The 16,788-nt window shown below is 49.1% G+C and overlaps 8 protein-coding genes across 8 annotated transcripts; 3 read left to right on the forward strand and 5 right to left on the reverse strand.

Annotated features, from left to right (window-relative positions):
* Positions 1-423: 423 nt before the first annotated feature.
* On the reverse strand, positions 424-2,496 carry GPI1 (phosphatidylinositol N-acetylglucosaminyltransferase; the record flags this gene model as incomplete). Its single annotated transcript, XM_076682098.1, has 1 exon — positions 424-2,496. One exon carries the CDS (start codon positions 2,494-2,496, stop codon positions 424-426), a length of 2,073 nt encoding a protein of 690 aa, XP_076544055.1.
* Positions 2,497-3,536: 1,040 nt separating this feature from the next.
* On the reverse strand, positions 3,537-4,358 carry ATP4 (F1F0 ATP synthase subunit 4; the record flags this gene model as incomplete). Its single annotated transcript, XM_076682099.1, has 3 exons — positions 3,537-4,167; positions 4,223-4,265; positions 4,322-4,358. 3 exons carry the CDS (start codon positions 4,356-4,358, stop codon positions 3,537-3,539), a joined length of 711 nt encoding a protein of 236 aa, XP_076544056.1.
* Positions 4,359-4,655: 297 nt separating this feature from the next.
* On the forward strand, positions 4,656-6,245 carry NOC4 (ribosome biosynthesis protein NOC4; the record flags this gene model as incomplete). The annotated part of the gene is made up of 1 exon (XM_076682100.1): positions 4,656-6,245. One exon carries the CDS (start codon positions 4,656-4,658, stop codon positions 6,243-6,245), a length of 1,590 nt encoding a protein of 529 aa, XP_076544057.1.
* A 502-nt stretch (positions 6,246-6,747) lies between these two features.
* FCF2 (Fcf2p) lies at positions 6,748-7,452 on the forward strand (the record flags this gene model as incomplete). Its single annotated transcript, XM_076682101.1, has 1 exon — positions 6,748-7,452. One exon carries the CDS (start codon positions 6,748-6,750, stop codon positions 7,450-7,452), a length of 705 nt encoding a protein of 234 aa, XP_076544058.1.
* Positions 7,453-7,817: 365 nt separating this feature from the next.
* MED8 (RNA polymerase II mediator complex subunit MED8) lies at positions 7,818-8,466 on the reverse strand (the record flags this gene model as incomplete). The annotated part of the gene is made up of 2 exons (XM_076682102.1): positions 7,818-8,333; positions 8,386-8,466. The coding sequence occupies 2 exons, from the start codon at positions 8,464-8,466 to the stop codon at positions 7,818-7,820; spliced, it is 597 nt and encodes a 198-aa protein (XP_076544059.1).
* A 916-nt stretch (positions 8,467-9,382) lies between these two features.
* On the reverse strand, positions 9,383-11,404 carry RIX1 (Rix1p; the record flags this gene model as incomplete). The annotated part of the gene is made up of 1 exon (XM_076682103.1): positions 9,383-11,404. The coding sequence occupies one exon, from the start codon at positions 11,402-11,404 to the stop codon at positions 9,383-9,385; it is 2,022 nt and encodes a 673-aa protein (XP_076544060.1).
* A 1,767-nt stretch (positions 11,405-13,171) lies between these two features.
* Positions 13,172-13,855, forward strand: PIS1 (CDP-diacylglycerol--inositol 3-phosphatidyltransferase; the record flags this gene model as incomplete). Its single annotated transcript, XM_076682104.1, has 1 exon — positions 13,172-13,855. The coding sequence occupies one exon, from the start codon at positions 13,172-13,174 to the stop codon at positions 13,853-13,855; it is 684 nt and encodes a 227-aa protein (XP_076544061.1).
* A 1,075-nt stretch (positions 13,856-14,930) lies between these two features.
* On the reverse strand, positions 14,931-16,451 carry TRM2 (tRNA (uracil(54)-C(5))-methyltransferase; the record flags this gene model as incomplete). The annotated part of the gene is made up of 1 exon (XM_076682105.1): positions 14,931-16,451. The coding sequence occupies one exon, from the start codon at positions 16,449-16,451 to the stop codon at positions 14,931-14,933; it is 1,521 nt and encodes a 506-aa protein (XP_076544062.1).
* Positions 16,452-16,788: the final 337 nt, after the last annotated feature.

Here is a 16,788-nt window from a genome sequence, read left to right on the forward strand (position 1 = left end):
ATATCGGTAAGCCACAATAGTTTTCAATCAGCTCCATGCCCCACAGTTGATTATCGTTTAACCAACTCAGTAACCTATAGTTAACTGTTATCCGATTTCTTCATCTTCCTGTTGCTGTTACAATCACCTCGTACGTACGACAGAGCTTGTAACGGTCTATTCCACATAGGACACAACTATATTCGAGCTCCCGTAGCTCCGCTTCACGGAGATTTCCTAGTTCAACTGGCTAATCTCCGCGTAGCGGAGCCCCAGGGGGGTTTGGGGGGGGGGGGGGACTGGTCCCCCCATTTACACCCGAGAGGCGTGCTATTCGAGGAATGGAAGTTGTTACAGGATCCATTTGTTTGGTTGAAGCTCGTTGTGCTACGAGTAGAACAAAATTTTGGAATCGTGAACGTAGTTCTATTTACATATGGTACATCAAATCATGTTCTTCATGTCTCTATAGAGGGTATTAATCGGAAATCGTTCTTCGGGAAGCATCGAGTATAACAACCCATATAGCTTCGACCGTTTGATGGGCACGAACTGGCCCGTGAGAAGTCTTTTAATAACGCCAAACGACGCATAATGCAGTCTGATGCGCTCAATGACAATATTGTACTGGTGGAACATGTTAGTGAATGAAAGCGGAACGGGTTGGAGGTACGCAAACGACTGGTAGCTTTGCGGATTGTTCACCGCTTGTGGCAAATCGTGGCTCGGCATTATAAGCGACCACAAGCTGGATCGTTCTTTCAAATTGCTCTGCTCGTAGCGCATGACAATTCCACCAGGAATACGCTTCGGGTCCTTGATGCGCAGCAGCATGACAAACAGAGGGAAGTGATTTAGGAACATTAGACTGGTTTCAAGCACAGCGCAGAACACGACAATAGCCAACCGCGCCCCAGCAAAGGTAAGATAAAACACTAGCACGGTCGGAAGAAGGAAGATAAGCACTGTAAAAAAGATTGTGCCCATGAGCAGCTGGTCAAGCTCATAGTTGCAACTGTCTATTCGGTTTCGCAGCACGTTGCGCTTCTTCCCGCGAAACAGCTGTAAAAGAGAATACAGAACAAGCAGCTGCCAATGATATATCCTCGCCGACGCGATATAAAACGAGTATACGTGCAGAGTGAGCAGAGACACAATGTCCGAAATCAGCGAGATGCAGTAAGTGGCGCCGAAAAAGCCGCTGTAGCCCACTATGGCCACTATAATGTGGAAGTACGGTCTAAACAGCGACAGCGACATATGCCAGAACTGGATGACCCACAGGAACAGTTCGCCAAAGAATGCTGCTACTTCATTGTTCAATTTCAGGCCACCCGGCCAGTCCATAAGCCATAGCATGTTGCTCTTAAACGCGTTGGTCAGAATCTCGTCGACTAGGTAGTTCAACCCATAAACGATAGCCTGGCGATTGTCGAGAATTATGCGCCCTATTGAAAACCCGAGGATAACATCGTTAGCCACGAGCCATATGGAGTTGTAGTACCGAATATACTCGACGTTAGCAGCAGTATTAGCCGACATGTCTTTTGTACGGCGCCTTATGCGCGAGTATTGAATGGGCCAGAAGCAAAACTGCTGAAGCCTCAGGTCTATCTGTTGAGCAGTCGCCGAAACGTCTTTTAAAGCATACCAATGGGCGAGTGGCTTATACTCTATTACTCTGAGAATGGCCTCGGCTATTATGCGACACACCATAATGGCAAATACCAGCATGCGCGACAGCAAGGGCAGGAAATAGTAGAAAGCCTTGTACGCCACGTTCTCTACTCCTGTCTGGACAGACTTGGCGGACTCTTTTATTGTTTCGCTCATGCTGAGCCGCCTTCTTTTCGAAGCCATCTTGGGGAAGATAATAACAGCGTTCTCCCGTAACAGCCGGCCCAGTTCATACCCGCAATTGATCTGGGAAATTGTCTTTTCCAGCATACCCCCATCACTATTGTCTCCGCGAGTATGCCGTTTTATTCTCTGTATGAGCAGCTGTGCATGCTCCCGTGCATCTACGAGATCAGCCTCGTACTCTTCGCTAATCACCGTCAGCGCTGATTTCTCCGATAGCTCTAGGCTGATGGGCCTTGTAGAAAAATATTGCATATGGTAGGACTGCGGGCTTTCAAACATGACCACTTGGACCGCCTCGAACTGGTCAGGACACCGGTGGGTCGGATAGCGCAGAGCCTCGCCAAATATGGCGTCTATAGGCAGGTTCTGGTACCCAAGAGGCATTGTGTAGTCGCAATTCATCGTGCCCAACACCTCCATGCGTTTCGCGCCACACAGGCTGTATATACTCGACACGGGGCACTGGCTGCCCTGCAGCAGAACGTCGGACCTTAATAGGTGGTCGACCTTGGCCGGGTCGAGGTACGGTAGAGTCGTTACCACGACGACATCTGTCGGCGAGTTCCGCCATCCGACTACAATCGCCGGCTCGTATCCTCTCTGGCGCTCGATCCCCAGCGCGTCTAGCGGCCAGAATATGCGTAGGACCGGCATCACTTTTGCGCGATGGGGTGTGTGTTCACTAATGATGGTCACCGTTCCACGGTCGGGAGTTCAAACCCCGCGATGCCCTCCATCGTCGCTAGACGATTGCACCGTTGATACTAGGTTGATGGGTTATATAAGTTAAATAGCGGTTGTAAATGTTTCTGGGGCCAGCCCCAGACCCCGTAGCTCCGCTTCGCGGAGGGACTAGTTGAATTGGCCTTGGTGTTGTGTGTTGTGCGGTACTGACGTCTGTGTATATCGTGATCCTTTCTCCTAGTAATTCTGGGTAACATGCCATCAAAGTATCAAATAGTTTCCTACAAGGTAATAATGTGATTTTTGGCTAATTTGAAGCGTGTAAGAGGTGCTGGCCCCTGGCTATGGTCTTTAGTATACTCCGAGGTCGAACTCACCGCTGTGTTGGCTAGGTCACGTTCTGATGAGCCTAATTGATCATTCAGTATCGAGGCGTACAGCCAATATTATATATTGTATTATTCAGCTGTGTTACGCTACCCAATTAAGATTATTCAATTGTACGATAGATATTTGCCGAACGAGTTGTATGAACTGCGTAGAGGACTTAAGTCTAAGACATAGTACATATGGTCAAGTAAACGATGCTTTGCACTATGATTTGAGAAGAATCAATTTGTTTGCCTAGCATTTTAAAGGGCTGACTTATTCTGGGCTGGATATCCCATGGATCTTTGTATTCAGCAGTTATCACCGCGAGACTATCCGGTCTTTACCTCAATTCCAATCGTACTCTTTTTCTGCTTCTCTAGTTACGGTAGAAGAAGTAGTAAGAAAAACGTAGTAAGGACTTGATTCAGCCAATATAATATAGACAATTGGTTGGCTGGTCTATCGAATGGATGTTTATATGGTTATTGAGAAAGGATCATTGAGAAGGAATAGAGAAAGGATCATTGAGAAAGGATCATTGAAAATGGATCATTGAAAACGGATCGTAGAGAACAGGCCTACAATAAAAAGGTCACTCTAATAATGTGTTATTTTACGGCGTGGTGGTGAGGATTAACTTATTTCTTAGCAGCAAAGACCTTCTCAACGTCAGCAATGGCCTGCTCAAGAACCTGCTGCTTGAACTTAGGCTCAGCAATCTGCTTGTTGACCTTAGCAATGACGTTAGCGGCGAGCTCCTCCTGCTCTCGCTGTCGCACCTGGCCCTCGTATCGGACCCACGAGTCAAGCACAGCCTTGGCCTCGGAAGCAAAGTCAACCTTCTGCTTGAGCTCAAAAGCAGTGGACTCGAGCTGGGCGGTCTCCTTAGACAATGCAAACAGGGACTTGGTGGTCTCGACAACGTCCTTGAGCTGGTTGACGCTCTCGATTCGCTCCTTGACAGCGGCCACGTGACCCTGTCGGGCCTTGGTGAGAACGTTCTTGAAGGTGTCGACGTGGCCCTGGGCCCACGAGCCGTAGGCCGGGGCAACAGTCTTGGACATGATGAAAACGACACCGAGGAAGCAGCCAAGCATGAGAGCCTCCGAGTTGGCAACGAGCATGCCGTTGGAGATGGCATAGACGGAAGCAGCAGCGCCGGTAGCGAGGAGACCGGTCTTGGTGAGCGGAGTGTTGCCTGGCAAGGCATCAATGATGGCAGTAGCCTTGTCCTTTGGGTCCAGCTCAGTGGAGTACAGTCGCATGGATCTACATTATCTTCGGTTAGTCCTTCAATCGCCAGCTTTCGGGGTAAAACACATACGGCATAGCACCGACGACTGGTCGAGCCAAAATTGGTCGAGCAGCTAAAAAATCACACAAGTTAGCAACACATCCTTTTCCCTTCATTCAAAGCACTTACCCAATCGAGTGGTTCGAGCAGCAATTCGAAGACTCATCGTTAACTAATTGGTTGAATAAGGTTCAAACTACTTGGGGGTCGATGCTGGAATTGAAATTTTCCCTTCGTCGACTGCCCCGTCCGTCGCTCCCGCCCAATCAGCGACAGCCTTCCCTCCCAACGCGTTAAGCACTGCCGGGTAACACTACCACGTGACTTTAATTTATTCAATATTATTAATTGAGTAAATAATGACTGTGAAAAGTTAAGTTGTAAGCGTAACTGCACGGCTGACGCTCCATCAATTAATTTTTTTTCCGCGACAGGCTTTTATCGATAATCAAATCAACCGAGAATGGTTAGAGAAAAGAGAACTAGAGGTGCCCTGGGTTCCCGGAAGCGAACTAAGGAGGACGATGAAGTGGTATTTACGGCCGAAAAGCTGAAAGATGTCGAAGAGAAGGTCCTGTCATCAGTGAAGCACTATAACCTACTGCCTAGTCTCATCGATGGGCTAGAGAGCGACAGAAACGACGCATCAATGAAGCATAATATCGCGGCAACCCTGCTGAAAATATTCGGCAAATTGCTGAAAAAAGGCGAATTGCGAAGATCAAAAGGCAAGACTGAATCTCAGGTCCAGGTCGTTGGATGGCTACAGGATCTGTACAACGATTTCAAGGACAGCCGGCTTCATGTGCTGGAGACTTCCGATGACGAAGAGGAGCTGGGTTCGGCTATTGCAATCCTGCTCAAGCTCCTCCTTGCTGAGTCCAAATACATGGCTCCTAACCCTGAGGAAACTTACTTCCCAAAGATGCTGTTTAATTCCACGTTACTGAAACTGCTCACCTCTAAAGGTACTCCAGACTCGGCATTGGAATTGCTTGCAAGCGACTATCTGAACGAGTATGACGACCTCCGGTATTATTTCTACCAAGAAGTGGGCTCCATGATCCCTGAGCAGACGTTTGACGCTCCAGAAATCGTGTCGGATCGTCTTTTGGATCTGCTGATGGCCGTTTCTGAATTCCCGGAAAATGACGACCAGATTGAAGATTTCTATTTCCCTAAGCCACAGAAGCTGTCCAAGACCGCGTCAAAGCACGGATCTGTGCTCAAGCAGTCGTCACACAAGTCAGTGTTCCAGAAAGCGTGGCTCGCCGCACTGAGACTGCCGCAGACCGTTGATCAGTACAAGGCTGTTCTCATTATGCTCCACAAGCGAATTATCCCCAATATGTCCAAGCCACAGATGCTCATGGACTTCCTGACGGCGGCCTACGACACGGGCGGAGCTGTTTCCTTGCTGGCTCTCAACGGTCTGTTCAGGCTCATCCAAGACTACAATCTAGACTACCCGAACTTCTACGACAAGCTTTACACCTTGTTTGACTCGTCAATTATGCATGCTAAATACCGGTCGCGGTTCCTGCGACTCGCCGACGTTTTCCTGTCATCTACACACTTGCCGGCTGGAATTGTTGCATCTTTCATCAAGCGTATGTCGCGTCTGGCTCTATACGCACCTCCAGCTGCTGCCATTGCCATTATTCCCTTTGTATATAACCAGCTCAAGCGACACCCCACGTGCATGAAGATGATCCACAACCCAGACGGCACGAACGAATACAACGACCCTTACGACAACAACGAAACTGATCCATTGAAGACAAACGCATTAGAATCATCCTTGTGGGAGATTGAGACGCTTCAATCGCATTACCATCCAAACGTTGCTGCACTAGCGCGAATCATGTCCCAGCCGTTCCGAAAGCCGTACTATGTGATGGAGGACTTCCTCGATCATTCCTTCAAGTATCTCATTGAGTCCGAGTTTACTAAGCAGATGAAGAAGCCTCCTGCGTTGGAGTTTGAGGAATACGCTTCGCTTTTGGAGACTGATGGCGGCGCATCTTCTTACATTGATGGATTTACATGGTAACCTTCCCAATAGAATATACTCCGAGCTAATACATAATTCTTCATAACTCTCCGCGGAGCGGAGCCCCAGGGGGGTTTAGGGGGACTGGTGCCCCCAATTGAACTAGTAGAGTTGATGTATTCGGAGGGCCAGCCCTCGAGCTCCCGTAGCTCCGCTTCGCGGAGGGCTTGTAGATTCAGCTCTATATCTCCGCGAAGCGGAGCCCCAGGGGGGTTTGGGGGGACTGGTCCCCCCTATTACACTTGTTAAAAAGTACTGAGGGAAAATTGGTTAACAGATTCACACTACTGTGTAGCGCATGGATTCCGCAATATAATGAGACTTATGCACAATTCTAGTAACTATGGTGGTGTCTCTGTGCGAACTAAGTAAAAGTGTTCGGTGATCGCATTCCCGGGTGGTGAGTTTATGCGCGTAAATTTCGGCCATGTGTAAATCGTGGACTGATAAAAAATATATCGCCCCGAGCCTCCAAGCGACAGCCCTGGTATCTATCGCCGCTATGTCTACGGAAGGATACACTTCGAGCACTCTAGGCGAGAGCTCGCCCGATATTGATGAGATTGAGAGATTGCTAGACCAGGCTAAGGAGAACCTGAGCCGTCCAAAGCTGTCGGATGTGGATGAGGAGGACGAGAAGGACCCAAATGCCGATCTGAAAGAGATCAGAGAGAGCTGGCAGAATCTGCCTCAGCTCAAGGACGAGCTGAAAGGCGCTGCAAAGCCCATCCCGAAGAAGGCCGGAGTAGTCAAACTGGTGGACGACAGGGGCTTATCAGAAAAGGAATGGGGTGTGAGGAGGATCGTGGATCCGGTAGAAGTGAAGAAGCAGGAGAAGGAGCAGAGGGAGGCTACGGCCGGAAAGAACTGGTTCGACATGCCAAAGACCGAGATCACGCCGTCAATAAAGCGAGATCTGCAGCTGCTGCAAATGCGAAATGTTTTGGACCGCAAGCGGCATTATAAGAAGGACAAGAGCGGGCCGCCAAAGTATTTCCAGACCGGTACTATCATCGAAGGTAATACGGAATACTTCTCTGCTCGCATGTCCAAGAAGGAGCGAAAGAGGACCCTTGCGGACGAGATTCTTGCTGATGAGGCGTCCAAGAGGTACTTCAAGCGGAAGTACTCCGAGATTCAAACGGCAAAGACCTCGGGAGGTAAGGCGCATTACAAGAAAATCAAGCAAATGCGCAAGAAGTTCTAACGAAAATGATGAATTTTATTTTAATGAATGCATATGTACCCAACAACCCTCCGCGAAGCGGAGCTACGGGAGCTCGAGGGCTGGCCCTCGAATACATCAGCTCTACTATGTACGAATGGGGGGACTAGTCCCCCCAAACCCCCCTTGGGCTCCGCTACGCGGAGATAATCAACAATCCCTCCGCGAAGCGGAGCTACGGGGGTTTGGGGGCTGGCCCCCAAGTCCATTGAAGCTACAGTGGGCTCTTTTCAAGTGGTTTGTAGGTAGGAGGGCTCTGCAAGCTACGGAGGACAAAAATGTGAGTTAATACACGTTACAATGCCAGCAATGGCGAATAAATACTAGATATGGCTCTATAGTTAGCGTTATGAAGCAGAAGGCTGTGGAGCCTTGTGTAGCACTTCACCACGCGAGAGGTAGACAATAGTCTCGTCAATTGTCCACCCACCGTCATTTTCAGTTTGTCGAAGAAGACTCGAGTCCGTTTCCCCTTCGTCTACTTCTTTCCTCGTCAAGAACCCGGTCCATTCGTGGTTTTCCTGGCACTCCTGGGCGACGTTTGCCGCCCAACTCGTAAACTCGTCATCATTCCTCACCACCAGGTTTTCCGCAGCAGCATTGCCATCTTTGATCCACTCCTCGACGTCTGGAAGGTTCTTCTTACGCAAAAGCGTCGTCAGGAGCCCGCTCTGGGTAGCAGTGGGGAAGTTTGGGAGCGGGTATGCCACGGTTTTCTGCAGAAGCTCAGAGAATCCTGTTATGGTGGCAGAAAGAGATGACAGTTGGGTCAAAAGAACATTAAATTGGCTCTGCAGCCCGGGCCATGAAGGCAGGGTAGCCTGTTGAACCTGTCCTGACAGGCTATTCAACGAGTGAGCCAGCTATTATTTGTTAGTTCTAATCCAAGCCAAAAAATACATGTCATAATCTTACCTGTGCTAATCTCAGCCGCAGAGATTCAAGCGCAGCTACCGGAACATTGGACAGATCGGGTTGCTGTTCGGGCTGCTCCATTTTGTCGTGTTTTTGGCGATGTTCTGCGAGATCAAATCCGACGACCACCCAACCGCGAAAAATGAAGGAAGTGAACCCGGTAGAGGCTCAACGGCGAAAGGAAAAGGCCAAGGAAATCAAGAAGGCCAAGGCCCAGAAACTGAAAGATCGTTTGGAAAAGTTAGCGGGCCGGAATACTTTCGGGCTGCAGAAAGATATCGCCCGGTTTGAAGGAACAGAAAATCGAACCAGCGACCAAGAAGCTGAACTGAAATCATTAAAGGAGAGGCTAGACGAGATCCATGGGGCCAAGGAGAAATTGGGCTATGAAGTGAAGATATACAACATTCGGAACGCCGATAGACAAGCCCATCGGCCAAGAGAGAACAGGAAAAGCATATACTGGGACCCAGTGCTGAATCCTGAGGGCAATCCGCCTCCAGGTATGCCGTATGTTGAGGTGGGCGATACCGAAAATGTATATGATGATGACGATTCGGGGTATTCTACATCTGAGTCGGTATCAGCGATCCCAATGCCCAGTATTAAGCCTCCTAGCGTAGGGGATCAGAAGAAGGCAGCTGTACCAGCTAAGACGACGTACGAGTCGGCTCCTGTAATGCGTAACCTGGTTGGTGAGAGCGTTAAAATGGTTCCTGCAGCATTGCGGAAGAAACAGAAAGTTGACCATGATGAGCCGGTTAAATTTGAAGGTGATAGCAAAGCTACGACTAAACTTGGACCTCAAGTTGATAGTCCAGCTACGGCGGAGCAGAGACTGGAAAAACATTTACCGACGCTAGAGGATTACGAAGACTCAGACTGAGTGTTATTATTCTATTTTTTGGAGTACTACATCTCTTTCATTACTTCTATCGTTGAAATTTGAGTATTACACCTCTTCATCACTGCTTCTCTCATTGAAGTTTGGAGAGTATTACATCTCTTCATCGCTGCTTTCTTCATCGAATTCAGGAATGACAATGTCACCATCGTCGTCTTCCAAGGTTTCCGCAGGGATTGGTACACTAGACTGTGCAAGTGTTGGTTCTGGAGCCGGCGCGATTGGTTCATCAGCTGGAGGGACAAACAGTTGAGTGGTTGGAGGAGTAAACATCGAAGGAGCAGGAGCCTGTGGCTGAGTGACTGAAGGGACCGTCTCCACTGACGGCTCTGCTTGCTCTTCCTCGTTAGTTGGAACATATGGCGCAATGTGAGACGGTTCCCGCTGTTGCATTTCCTCCAGTCTGCTGATCTGGCGTGGGTTCTGTTCGTCTGTCATGTCACCGTTCATATCCACATCCTCTTCTTCCGTTTCACCGGAAGAGTTGCCCGAACCAAAAATCGACACCTGCTTATTCAATCCGTCTTGACTCGTCATGAGCGGCGGGAATCGCGGATGGATCAACTGCATTAGCCGTACGTCCGTAGAATGGTTCCTCAGTGCCATTGGAAGAATACTGAACTTTGTAGCAACCCCAGGATATAACGAACTAAGCACGCCGGTGTTAGACTTCCTCTGAAGAATCGCATACCGGTCAATTGCCGTTCGCTGAGCTAGTGGCAAAGCAGGAACACTAACGACAACAGCCGTAATAAACTTGTCGACACATTCGATCACGGCCCTGTGAGGTGGGTCTTCGAACAAGTGCGGCTGGGTGACAAAGTCTGGAATGGCGGTAGTAGCCGGCGGCTTCTGAGGAACCAGAAGCTGTAAGCTGGCGTTGATAAGCTGCGAGATGTCCTCAGTAAAGTCGGCTGGAACCAGCGACACTTTTTCAAACATAAATGCAGCAAGGTTGAGCAACTCTAGCTTGAGAACGATGTTCTTGCTTCTGCCAACAGTGACTGTGATGTGGTGCAAGAAATGCTCGAAATGCGACTGCACCAAGGCTCCGCTAACGGTAGACATAATCATCACCACTAAGTGGGTCAACCGGGCATTGATGTGTTCAAGTTGATACACAGCGGTCGCTCTGGAGTCCTGGTCGGATATTGGCTTTGGCGCGCTGAATGGCAGCTGGTACAACCGGTCCGATAGCTGGACAATAGCTCCAAATGGGACCTTTACAGCGTATTTAGTAGGAACCACGAAAAACGCCTCTAGAATACTCAGCAGTACATGCAGTTTATCGACTAGGGAACCTTGTACCGATTGCAACAACCCTCGCGATCCAGTGATACTAGCCGGGTTGAAATCCTCATTGAATACTGGATCCACAAAGGCGCTGAGAGTGAAGTGGATCTCGTTTATAGTCACAATAATCTGAGCTCTCCACTCTTCAATCTCTGTACCTTTGCTTGCGGCATTATGAAGCGATACGAATGCCTTGCAAGCGTCCTTGAGTAGCTGAGGCTCAACATTCTGAGGAGACTCGCAGGCCTCGCTTAGAACTGCAAATATAAGTTGCTCGAATCGCTTCGCGTGAGACCGGAAAGTCGTAGACTGGTTCTGCAGCACTCGGGTCAACGCCGGCACAATGCATCTATGCAATTGCTTCTCCTTGGCAGCAAGATTCAACAATGCTTTTATGTAATCGGGCAGTTTCGGGGTTGTAATTTCTCTAGTCATGCTTGGCTTGCCAACCGTCCTAGCGAACAGGGCAGACAGAGCCTCAATGGCGATCTCATGGGTCACCAGTGGCTCCGGGATTTCCAGTAGATGGAGTATAGATCCGACCCAGCTACTCCCATGGGACTTAAGCATAGCCCAGCAGCTGCTCGATTCGATGACAACTTTGCACAGGTAGCACCCGAACCAGCGCGAAATGGGTTTCTTGGACTTGATGAGGGCCGAGATCCGGACTCTAAACTTGGAGAGAGTCGATTCGTCGGCATTGCCGAGGACTGCTGGGTTCGACACCAGCAGATTCAGAACATGCGGCGCATTTTCCAAAATGAAGTCCTCCTGGCTTGGCGACAAACTAGTCGCCAGTACACTTTTGAGTACGCCAGCCATTCTTGCGTTTAATCTATTGGTTTGATCCGTGAGATAGTGAATTTTCGAAATTTTTTTCCGGGCCCGGAGACCCCCCTTTCAGCCGTGCGGCTGACATCCGCTACTACTATACCTCCGGTATTATGTATTCAAAAAAGAAGGCCTTCAAAAGACTAATCAGTTGATCTCGGTGAGCATTTTGCAAGAGATGGCTAATAGAAGTGGTCATTAAACTATTGCTAGGCCAATGGACTTGGGGGCCAGCCCCCAAACCCCCGTGGCTCCGCTTCGCGGAGACCTTGGAAACAATATTCAAGTTCTGGATTTTACGAGCCACAATTGATACAGCTGTGAATCCCTGGGCAGAACAAACCATTCCTAACGCTAAACCAGGTACAACACAAAATAAGAGAAAGATCCATTCTTGTAGTGCCAGTACTTATTATGCGCTCTGAAATAAATGTACATTCGTTACACGAAATGCAAATTGAACCGTCAGTCGCGACTGGCTTTTAAGACGGATTATCGCTAATTCATTTGAAATAGTTATATTACCTGGTAATATGAAAGTAGAAGTGATGTATTCATTCATACGAGCGTTGGTGTTGTTGAACGAAGGGATCCTTATCCATTCTTACCCTAGCAGCTACTGGTTGTGTGTCAGAGACTTGGTCCCCGGTGAGTTCCTGCATTACTGTCTATTTGCTTACTTCTCCAACCATGGGAATCTCCTCCTTTTATCTCTCACTCCATTGCCGGACAGGTACTCCTCGGTTCTTCTCTTAACCGGTATTCCTCGGTTCCTCTCCTAACGGGTACTCGGTTACTCTCCTAACGAATACCTCAACAGGTGTTATACCGTAGCCCTACTTGGATCAAGAGGCTTGAAGGAGCTATCACTCATCTCTCAACAGTCTCCTTTGCTACAATAACACTTTCATTTATTTTCATGATCCAGGAAGCCTCCCGAAAATGATTGGCAATCGCTCTTTTTATCGAGAGCTGTTTCATACTTAATTTGGAAGACAGTTCGGGTCGACTCACAGATCCGACAGCGCAAAAATCTTCAATTAATCAAAGCAAATAGAATATGCAACCGTAATATTGTACCAGGTAGTAATCTATTACCAGTACAGTAATGTCTTTTCGGTGGGGCGGAAAGCATCCTTCGACTGAAAGCTTCAATCTACCGGGTACTTTAGGGGTGGATAATAGCCATTTTTATCAAGTATCAAGTACTCCAAAGAATTTCTCTAGAAAATTCCTCTTTATTCCCTAAACTTCTTAATATCTAATGATAATGCCAACTGAATAAACCGGAAGGAATTAGCTAACGGCAGGGAATCGACAGCTATACTAGGGCCAGTCCCCAGACCCCCGTAGCTCCGCTTCGCGGAGGAGAATCAATTAAAATACCTCAGATGGTTCAACGTTTGCCATCAACTAGCTGGTTCAAATTATTCGCACGACTCAACAATCCCTCTGCGAAGCAGAGCTACGGGGGTCTGGGGGCTGGCCCCCAGGTATACCATCGCACCAATTACCCTATTGGTACATAAAACTGCTACCCTTTTGAAAGACTGCAATTACAATTCATCTAAATAATAAAATAAAAGCACTCGATAATCTACACGACGTGTCGCATGGCGAAACGTTCGCGAAGGTTCAAGGTGTGTCTCGGTATGTCCGGTTGTCCCAACGAGGCGAAAAAAAACCCCCCTCTGCTGTCCTCACCTCCCCTTGACATTCGTTTCCTCATCTCCGGAGATCAAGTCGGGTTAGAATACCATGTCGCAAGCGAAAGTGACTACGAGGACCATCTTCCTGTACATCCCAAACCTGATTGGGTACTCGCGGGTCGTACTGGCCCTGGCGTCGTTCTACTATATGCAATGGCACCCCAAGTACTGCACTGTGCTGTACGGCCTGTCGTGTCTGCTCGACGCGCTCGACGGCGCTGCGGCACGAAAGTACAACCAGACGTCGCAGTTCGGCGCCGTTTTGGACATGGTGACGGACCGGTGCACGACTTCGTCGCTGATTTGCTACCTGTGTGTCGTGTACCCCAACTGGGCGCCGCTGTTCCAGCTGCTGGTCAGCCTTGATCTGGCCTCACACTACATGCACATGTATGCCATGCTGACCTCGGGCTCAGCGAGCCACAAGAAGGTTGGCAAGCGCTCCAAGGTGCTCAATCTGTACTACACGAACTCGACGGTGCTGTTTTTGTTCTGCGCCTTTAATGAGCTCTTCTTCGTCGGGCTCTATTTGTACTCGTTCCCGCTCAAGACGCCGCCAAATCTCGGGTATATCTTTGGCATCCCACTCTCTTATGCCACGATCATCTGCATCGTGTCCTTCCCGCTGTGGTTTGGCAAGCAGCTTATTAACTTCATCCAGATGTTCCGGGCTGCTCTCATGCTGGCCGAGGCCGATGTCGAGGAGAAGAACGGCGTCAAGAAAAACCTTTAAAGCCTTTGATAGGAGTAGATACACACTAATTGCATATGTACAAAGCGACAATTACACGCGCACTCAAACGTTCACATACCAATTGCATAAGTACAAGCTAGCTACATCAATGCATAGCTTTTACCTACGTAAGGTGGAAAGCCAGCTAACTACCTACATACTCACTGTGGAAAGTCACTTAACTATACTCAATGTGGGCTCGCGTTTATCTCGTGCTGGTGCCAGGCTGAGCATGGTCCTTGCGACGGCCCGCACCAGCCAATCCAATTGAGCCTTAATAGATATAGATTGATATCGCGCTTTTATACGGAGCAGGTTGGTTGGCACATCAATCGCCCCACCTTAAAGCGCATTCTACAATATCCAAGCAACAGTAAATGTGCATACAAGAGGGAAAACCATCGAGAATAGTATTTTATTACATACAAATGATATCCCCAGTTTCAAAGAGTCAGATCGTTGTACGCGTTCTTCAATTAACAAGGTAATGATTTGTGTAGAACGCTCTCACCATGTACCGCCCAGGGCCCGGTCAGGGGCCAACTCTTCAAGAGAGGGGCTTTTTTAAGCTAGCACACAAACAACTTTTCATCATATTACGTTCAAAACGTGGAAGGATATCATTAGAGAAGAAAAAAAAATTTCACGTTGGCCCGACTTTATACCTCCCCCTGGGCTCGCGCGCCCCCGATCTCTTAGCCACACCGAGTGTGCACTCGGGGGGACCAGTCCCCCCAAACCCCCCCTGGAGCTCCGCTTCGCGGAGATATTGTAGTGATAGCAATAGACGAAGAGTTAAGGGGGTCTGAGGGCTGCCCAAGTGAAGCAGGGGAGTGTTTATGGGGGGACTGGTCCCCCCAAACCCCCCCTGAGGCTCCGCTTCGCGGAGATGTTACTGTAACTTGTTACGCGGATTGGGAGTTTGTTACGAGTGTAACTAAATCATTTGTTACGCTGCTACCATGCGGGGGTCTGGGCGCTGGCCCCCAGCTACGGGAGCTCGAGGGCTGGCCCTCGAATACGCGGAGATAGTTGGTTGATGGGTATGATATTCTAAAATTACATATGCAAATGATTAATAGTCCATGGTAATGACAGCGACGCCTTCGACATGGTGGGTCTGGGGGAAAAAGTCAAAGCCACGCAGGCTCTCGACCTTGTACTTTGGCTCCTTCTCCAACAGATACTCAATGTCTCGAGCCTGGCTGTGGACGTTACAGCTGACGTAGACGCACTTGGCCGGTTTAAATGCAATCAATTGGTCGAGGAACGCCTGGTCGCAGCCCTTTCGCGGCGGGTCAATAATGATGCTTGTCTCCGCCGGCGGCGTGTTGACCTTTTCAAAGATCTTCTCCGCCTGGCCCACAATGAATGATGCATTCTTGAGGTTGTTCAGTTCAGCATTTCGCGAAGCGTACTCTACACTGTCCTTGGAGATCTCCACTCCAATGACCGACTCTGCATTGTGGCTGCACGTAACAGCAAACAAACCACTTCCGCAGTAAGTGTCGACCAGGTACTTTGGTGGCAGACCAGTGGCAGGGATTTTAATGTTGTCCCGCACGTAGGAAGTGACATCGACGAGGATGGAGTTGTTGTTCTGGAAGAAGGAGCTCGACGGGTATTCGAACTTGAACTCCCCAACGTATTCCGTAATGATCTCCTTGGTGGAAGTGACGCAAACCCTTTCGGTTTCTGACACGGCGTTTTCTCTCAGCAGAAGCGTAGCGCCCCGCTTGTATGTGTCATAAGTGTCGTGAACTCGCTGTCGCTCTCTCTTCATACCATCGTTGACCACTGGCGTGCCAATAACGCACTCCTCGATATCGACTACGTTCTTTCGGCCCTTGACGCCAAACCCAATGGGCGGTGGGGCGTCGAGCTTCCCGGATCGTGGCACATCAAAGTGCGGAGTCAGCTTTGTTCGGTACTCGTACTCCTTTGGCGACCCGACAGTATCCAAAACGGTAGGAATGAGCCCGCTGGCAAATGCCTGGGGCGCATAGTGCCGGAATGCGTTGACAATGACCTCCCGCTTCATCTCCAGCTGCTTCTTGTACGGGATCATCTGGTACTGGCACCCGGAGCAGGTGTTAAAGTATCTGCATCGCACGAGGCTGTCGTCTCGGTCGTCTGACTTGGTGAGAACTTCCACCATTTCGGCCTGGAAATAGTATTTGAACGTCTTGTAGATCTTGGCCTTGACCTTATCGCCGACGACGGTGTAAGGTACGACTACAATCTGCTTCTTGCCGTTGAACTCGTTAATAGCGAGACCGTCACCAACAGAGGACTGCTTAATGATTTCTAGCTCAGCCTCGCAGTGCTCTGGATGTGGAATAGTCTTCTCTCGCTGGAAGAACTCCTGCATGTCGTTAATCACCTCTTGGTCAGGGATGTCTTTCTCCTTCAACAGGTCCTTAATGTCGTTAATCAACACACCCTCGGCAGAAACAGGATCCACGGGCGGTTCCTTGAACTTCTTCTTCTTATTCTGCTTCTTTAGCCTCTTCATGGGCGGCTTGTTCTTGGGGCTCTCTGGCTGGGGTCGCTTGACCCCTTCGGGCTTAGCAGCAGCGGCAGCTTCGCTCGACATGGCTCGAATAGGTAGTATATGGGTAGATAAGTAATTGGCTCGAACTGATCTGAATAATCCTGCCCCAACCCGACGGATCATATACTTTCTTCCTTTTATTGATCTGGTTAATCGGCGATACGAAATTTTTCATTAGTTTTTTATCAACGCACGGCTGAGACACCAGCCTGCCCACAACCACCAACCAGATCAAAGTTATTACTACACTCATCACCATTTCTAGGTGCTACAAGATATACTCGAGATCCCGTAGCTTCGCTTCGCTGAGGGGTAGAGCATCATCGCGTAGCGGTACCCCAGGGGATTTGAGGGGGACTGGTGCCCCCATTAACATTAC

The sequence above is a fragment of the Trichomonascus vanleenenianus genome, assembly GCF_965637985.1.
Source record: "Trichomonascus vanleenenianus strain CLIB 3782 genome assembly, contig: TRVA0_001S, whole genome shotgun sequence".
Classification (NCBI taxonomy): domain Eukaryota; kingdom Fungi; phylum Ascomycota; class Dipodascomycetes; order Dipodascales; family Trichomonascaceae; genus Blastobotrys; species Blastobotrys vanleenenianus.